The sequence below is a fragment of the Papaver somniferum genome, unplaced genomic scaffold (genome assembly GCF_003573695.1).
Source record: "Papaver somniferum cultivar HN1 unplaced genomic scaffold, ASM357369v1 unplaced-scaffold_128, whole genome shotgun sequence".
NCBI lineage: Eukaryota > Viridiplantae > Streptophyta > Magnoliopsida > Ranunculales > Papaveraceae > Papaver > Papaver somniferum.
The window spans coordinates 6,472,856-6,480,394 of NW_020621936.1; the positions used below are offsets into that span (position 1 = coordinate 6,472,856).

Consider the following 7,539-nt stretch of genomic DNA (forward strand, 5'->3'; position numbering starts at 1 on the left):
ACCGAAAGACATTTTTGTATAGCAATATAATCCACTGGGTGCGAAAAAAGCAGTATGTTCTTGGTCTTCTTCAGCCAGGAATTTGATTATAGCCTTTATATCCGTCCATAAGTGAGAGTCTATCATTTCCTGATGTTGCTTCAACCATTTGTGGTATGTCTGGTAATGGAAAGTTGTCCTTTGGACATGCCTTGTTTAATTCACTGAAGTCGATGCAAATCCTTATTCCATTATTCTTCTTTGGCACCACCACCATATTTGCTATCCAATCTGCGTATTTTGTTGGCCTTATTATTCCTGCCTCAAGCATCTTCTATAGCTCTGTTTCTATTTGAGGATGGTATGTGGTTGCTATCTTTCTTATCCTTTGCTTGAATGGTCGTGCGTTCTTGTTGATATCCAATTTGTGGCATGCGGCAAAAGGATCTATTCCTACCATTTCTTCCATACTCCATGCAAAAATATCTTTGTATTCACGTAAGATACTGATCGTTCGCTCTTCTTCTTCTTTACCCATCTTTGTTCCAATTTTTAATATCTTTGGATCATCCCCTGTTCTAATATTTATATTTTTTGTCGGCTCTGCTGCGGTAAAATTGGCCTTTGGTTCTCCTAGTGGTGTTGGTTCTTTTATTTTGTGTATTGGTGCACCCTCTTCTTCTGGAATTCCGCTTGGTATTCCTCTTCCTTTTTGTGCTCTTATCATGTATATTCTTAATTCTTCTTCCTTCCTTAGCTCTTTTCCTTTTCTCCACCGATTTTTTCGCTTCTTCACGCGTCCTTCATAATTCTTTACATCTATCTGACCGCAAATCTTCACACTCTTTGTACCTCCTTTAATTTCTCCTATTCCACTTGGTATTGGGAATCTCATACATTGATGCAGAGTTGATGCTACACCTTTTATCGCATGCACCCATGGTCGCCCCAACAACATGTTGTATGGTGAATCTACATCGACCACACACAATGTTATATGCGTTTCTATTTCTCCCAACCGTATTCGCATGGTTATTTCACCTTTTGATTTTGTTATCGTTCTGTTAAAACCATGAATGTTGTATGTAGAACGCGTCATATCCGCGTCCTTGTATCCCATACCTTTGAATGCGTGATAGAACAAAATATCTACCGAACTACCTGTGTCTGCCAAGGTTCTGTCTATCACCCACTCTTCTGATTCTTTCTTTCCTTCATCTTTTTCTTTTCGCTCTGTGGATATTGTAATCACCAAGGAATATGTTCTCCTTAAGTTTTCTTCCGAGATCTTGTCCGCTACAAACGTTATCTTCCTCTTTTCCCATTCCTTTAAGGGAGATATTTTATCCACCGTCATGATTTTCCTTTCTTCATAATCATGCTTTTGTATTCTTCCTGATATTCCTGCGTGGAAATCTGCATCAGAGATACTCGTTTTAGTTATTGAATTACATTGTATACTTCTGCCTCCTCCTTTCGTTCTGACTATCCTTACTCCTCCATAAATGATTGTTGTTCCATCTTTGTTTTCTTGTTAACAAATTAAAGAAAATTTGTCCCTTAAAGACCTGAAAATTGGAACAATGAAAATTGTTTTTCTGAGATTGAAACTTTTGGTGGAATTTTTTAGATCTAAGCTTCAAAAAAATTTCAAATATTTCAAATGAAACTGTGATAAACTATAAGGAATTCAACACTTGTTTTTAAAGAAATTCACCAACAGGGTATATCATTCCGAGCTGATTTCTAGCGCCAAAATGTAGTTGTGATAAATCTCACAACCACACCCTAGATAAAATGTATAGAACAATCTAAGTAATCTCCATAAGAATCACAAGAACATTCATTAAAATCTTTAAATTGGATACAAAGAGATAAAGAAACCCTATCTTGCTCTCCAAATAATCTTTCTCTTTCCTAAAATCTTGTCTAAGCTCTAAAAAAAGATCTCTCGCAATACAAGTCCGCTCGGCTCCTTATATAGGAGCTTACATAGTGGATGACAATTAATAAAGCCCTTATTTTCGGATCTGGCGTGCGTCATTAACGCACACTTACATTGGCTCTTCTCGCACGTACTCCTAATATCGCACATCTCTTTACACTTTACTCGTGATTAAGTTGATGTCATCTGATGCGTCATTCCGGATATGTTGTATGCGGTCGCTTTCGTCCAGTCTTGATGGTTATTACTTCGCATATCTGATAGGCGTGCGGTATTTTACTCCTACAAGAAGCATTAGGGAATTGGGAGTGTCCACGACAATACTACTGAGCAGCAAGTCAAATTCGCCTCTTTACGGAATCAACTTTTTTTTTTTTTTGGATAAAAAAAATCAACTTTAGGATGCGTGGATATTGTTACTTGCCTCATATCAGGCAAATAGTTCAGGCCAACACGATATCCAGTAAGCATCTTTGGTCGAATTAATTGTCAAAACCTTAAAATACGATATCCCTTCCTTCGGTCGAGATAGAATCCTTTCCCAAGCAAGCCCAAGTTCAAAGCACATTCATAGAACGACATAAATACATGGATAGATAGATATAGATAGGCACGTGACTTGCACTACATCCGTTGTCTAGTCAAACTGTTTTTGGAAAGAGAAGAACGGGAGAGATTGATATTTGAGGGATGAGAGGAGAAACAAATCCGATTTTCTTTTTACAAAAACGCTAAAAAATTTCATTTTTTTTTTCACTTCGTTGTTTAATTTAATCATTGATAATAAATTACTGTCTTTCCTCGTAAATCCTTTGATATGATTAAGAAAACCCTAAATTTAGTAATCTAATTCAGATTTTCATCAGATTATTATTGTTGTAAGTAGAATCCTAAATTAACAAAAGTGAAGAAGAAAAAAGAGATTGAAGGAGGAGGATTTTGGGGTTTGGTTAGAACAGTAGTCATGGGGGCTGCTGGTTCTAAGCTTGAGAAAGCTTTAGGTGATCAGTTTCCTGAAGGTGAAAGATATTTTGGTCTTGAGAATTTTGGGAATACTTGCTACTGTAACTCCGTTTTACAGGTTTGTCTCCCTTCCAATTTTGAGTGGGTTTCTAGGATTAAATCCCCATGATCTATTCCTCGATTGTATATTTGATTATTACTAAGATATTCGTTACAATTTTCCTACCTATGTTAAGATGTACTTGGTCAGTTGATTCTACTTGATGTATGTCAAATTGGATTGGGTTACTGGGGTCTTGGTTTTGATTTGTTAGGTAGGAGATGGTTTCTTAAAAAAAAAAAACTTGATTAAAGCTTGATACTATGCTCAATTGCTCTCATTTATCAAAAACATTTAAAAAACAAAAGTAAATCATCAGTGCCCCTAACCTTGGTTTTGAAAAGTTAGAAGTTTTCCCATGAAAAAAGAAGATACTGAATTAGAATGTTTTGATTGCATTTGCAAGTAATACTTGAATTGCCATTTTTCTGTGTGCAGGCGCTCTATTTTTGTGTTCCTTTTCGTGAACAGTTGCTTGAATATTATGCAAATAACAAAAATCCTGGTGATCCAGAAGAGAACCTTTTGACATGTTTGGCAGATTTGTTCACTCAGGTAAGGCGTCTTTTATATGTTTGAATGTAAGAGTTTGACCATTGTTTGCCACTTCTAGTGAAGAACTGAAGATTATGCATTGCTGTATCCTGTATGCTTAAGCTTATGTACATCTTGAACCATGATATTGATGGTAAATTCGGCTTTCAATCATAGATATACAACTTTATTTGTAGGCTCTATATTACAAACTTATCAAAGTTAGTCCAAACCTTCCAAATGTTATTCATCTGCCGTATGTTGCTTCTTGCTCGTTAGTGGTTTATCTGCGACTTAGTGACTTATGATTTTGACAGTAATTTGGAATCTAACTTTTATCTCTTGCCACTTGTCTGTGTTGGCTCCTTTAAAATGTCCTGATGTCCTGTACTGAGATAATGTTACACTTTGGTGCTGGTCCATATCTCTTGCCTCTTATCTGTGTTGGTTCTTTTAAAATGTCCTGTGAACTGAGATAATGTTACACTTAGGTGCTGGTCTAATTGTAGTCTGCTTTGAATAATATTCATAAATTTTGATTTAGCATAAGGTGCCTCAATCAGGCTGTTATAGTACACCGTATGCCCGTGGATGCAATGATCCATTCTTTTTAATCATTGCACTTAAATTGTGACATGATCAGAATTCAGAAGTTTTTGAAAGGTATTGGTCAAAGCCCCTAAGAGCTTCGCAATGAAGGTTGAGTACTCTTTTGTCAGTACGTTGGAGTCTACCACATTGTATTCCTTTATGTATTTTTATGAGTTACCAGTATGATATTGTGATAATAAATCGTTTTGTCCCCTCACACTGCTGCTATATTAATTAAGACTAAAAAAGTAAAACCATAATGCCTGCCTTGACCTCTTTTACGGGTTGTGGGATGGGGCTAATTTTTGTAAATCATTGAAATTGCAGCCCTTTCATCTCCATAATGCGTATGATGTGATTTTGATAAAGGTGTATGCTTTTTAAGACTAAATTTTCCCTTTTGTTTTAGATAAGCTCACAGAAGAAGAAAACTGGTGTCATTGCTCCAAAGCGCTTTGTTCAGAGAGTGAAGAAGGAAAATGAGCTATTCCGCAGCTACATGCACCAGGTATGCTCTGACATTTTTCTTTGTATATTTTAGTTTTTCACTTTAGTGATACTATGGAACTTTAAGAAATAATTGTGATATCGGCATCTGGGAAGTAATTATTGTTTTCACTTTTAAGCCCAAGTGGATATCATCAGGTAGAGTATCTTAGTGTCATGAAGTACTTTCAGACTTGGTATTTCAAGGTCCTTGATTACTGATGTATTTCTGCTGCTTTCATGCTTTTGAAATATTTTGGGTCACTGGAATGACTGAGAAACGTTCATAGTTAACAAATAAGGTTGAAGTTGTAAGTTCGTCTTTAAGGTCCAGACTAAGGGGTTTCCTTCTGTCTGTTCGACTATTGTGCACTTCACATATATTTGCCACCACAATTGGTGATTAAATTTCCCACATCTCTTTTGAGATTGTTTTGAATATTGGTTTGGAAATTTCACTTGAGTTAACACGTATAGGGTTGTGTTATACTCTAGCATTTGAATTGAACTATACAGATAGTTACCATCATAACAGTTATTACTTATTAGCATCACCAGAAATATCAGTTCTTTTCTCATTTTATAAGAGAAGCTTAGGCTATCTTTTGGCCGGTGTTGGAACATCGTTATCACAGAATCTTTAACTTGAGTATGCATACATCGCATGTAATGTTACAGGAATGTTATTGCATATACGTGTCACTACTATTTTTAACTGGTATCTAGGATCTTGTTATGATACCAGGTTCTTTTGAGAGGATAATTATTGTCTATACTAGTCTAATTCGCTTACAGCTCATCTCAAACCATTTGATCAATAAATGTATTACTCTTGTCTTCTATCTAGGACGCGCATGAATTTTTGAACTTCTTGCTGAACGAGCTTGTTGACATACTCGAGAAAGAGTCACGCGCTGCCGCTGCCAAGAATTCTCCAGAAACTTCTTCACCACCTGAAAAGACTGCAAATGGTCCAAAGAGCTTGCAGGTCAATGGTGTTCACAGAGAACCTTTGGTCACCTGGGTTCACAAAAATTTTCAGGTAAAGTTACATTTCCAGCTGGCTTAAATTTTTTTCAGAATTTCTGTTTGAATGCCGAGTGTCACTGAAGTTCACTAGTCTGCTATCCTCTTAATTAAACAAATGTGTAGCTTTCTGTAAAGGAAAAGTATAGTTTTAGGTTCAAACAGCATTCTGTTGATAATATCATTTGCCCTTTGATAAAATGATTTATTATTTATGATGCCTGTAATATGCAGGGGATATTGACCAATGAGACAAGGTGCCTACGGTGTGAGACAGTAACCGCAAGAGATGAAACATTTTTAGACTTGAGTCTTGACATCGAACAAAACAGTTCCATCACGAGTTGTCTAAAAAATTTTAGTTCCACGGAGACATTGAATGCTGAGGATAAATTCTTCTGTGACAAGTGCTGCAGGTTTTTCTTTCAGCCCATCTTCCTTCACATTTTAGGGCAGGGGTGTTCCTTACTGTAAAGTTTATGACTGCTCTGAGTAGGTTACATAGTTTCATACTGTTCAACCTTCACGCCTTCGTTTCTTATTCTTCTTTTTTGCTTCTTTCTATAATGAAGTCTGCAGGAGGCTCAAAAGAGAATGAAAATTAAAAAGCCACCTCAAATCCTTGTTATCCATCTAAAGCGCTTCAAGTACATTGAGCAACTCAGTCGATACAAGAAACTGTCTTATCGTGTTGTTTTTCCGTTGGAGCTGAAGTTGAGTAATACAGTAGAGGATGCAGATTCGGAGTACTCTCTATTTGCTGTGGTTGTTCATGTAGGAAGTGGGCCAAACCATGGACATTACGTAAGTCTTGTGAAGAGCCACAACCATTGGTTATTCTTTGATGACGAGAATGTAGAAATGATTGATGAGTCAGCAGTTCAGACATTCTTTGGGTCAGCGCAGGAATACACAAGCAACACAGATCATGGGTATATATTATTCTATGAAAGGGTTGGTACTACTACAACGTCTACAACTAGTTCTAGCCAGACATGAGAGGTGTGAAGAATTGGTCAATTTGGCGATGTTTGTATTCTCTTGGTTCTTTCTTTTGAGCAGAGGTGGTGTTTTTCTTATCTCCATATATAAAATCTTCCAGTCTCTTATACTGCTTCCCTTGTTTACCCTCCCATTTTGTTATATAACATGTGGGATTAACTCTGAAAGTCTAGATGATCAGAAGAGATGTGAAGATCAAAATAGAGAAGAAGAGATTCATTGAAGCTATTGCTGGTTGTCGATCTATGTACAGTTGTGGATGGTAGTGGAGAAGCTCACTGTCCTTTATGTGTACCCCTACAATAAGAAACCAGAAAGAAAGGGTGTAAAAGTTTGGTCTTGAGAGAGTTGGACCATGCAATTTTTATTCTCTTTTGTCTTTCACTCTTGAGATTAAACTCTATTACATGACTTACATTTCTTCAAAGTTTGAAGTTCCTTCTTCTTTTTTAGTTTCTATTTACAAAAAAACTGGCCATCCAACAAATGAGTCTTTGGCTAAACAGTTTGCATCCTTTCAATCTTTGAAATTTTGAATACATGGAGTTTTGCGATCCTGCCCCAAACTTTTCCTCGAATAAGTGTCACTAGATCCAGGAATGGTTGGTCGATACAAAAGTCATGTATAACCCAAATGGCTGACTGGCAAATGTTGGGAGGCAGTTAACTTTTTCGGAGGTTTTGGGAACCAAGTTTGGCTGTAGTTGAGTTAGTTCTGTATCACAGAAGTAACAGGTCTCTTTGTTTTCTACTTGTAGGAACCGGTTCTCAAAAAAAATTGTGGGCACTACCAATCGCGTGTTTACAGAACTACAATCTCAGCATGGTTTCATACTTCCACTGCCTGTTTAGGATTCATCTTCTGTTGCCGCAAGTTGCAGAGAGATGGAGAGAAAACACTAATTGAGAATTT

At 36.7% G+C, this 7,539-nt stretch overlaps 1 protein-coding gene across 1 annotated transcript; it reads left to right on the forward strand.

Moving 5' to 3' along the window:
• Window positions 1-2,551: 2,551 nt before the first annotated feature.
• Window positions 2,552-7,078, forward strand: LOC113331784 (ubiquitin carboxyl-terminal hydrolase 4-like). Its single transcript, XM_026578423.1, has 6 exons — window positions 2,552-3,005; window positions 3,426-3,542; window positions 4,522-4,620; window positions 5,446-5,640; window positions 5,859-6,040; window positions 6,197-7,078. The coding sequence occupies exons 1-6, from the start codon at window positions 2,889-2,891 to the stop codon at window positions 6,621-6,623; spliced, it is 1,137 nt and encodes a 378-aa protein (XP_026434208.1). The 5' UTR covers window positions 2,552-2,888; the 3' UTR covers window positions 6,624-7,078.
• Window positions 7,079-7,539: the final 461 nt, after the last annotated feature.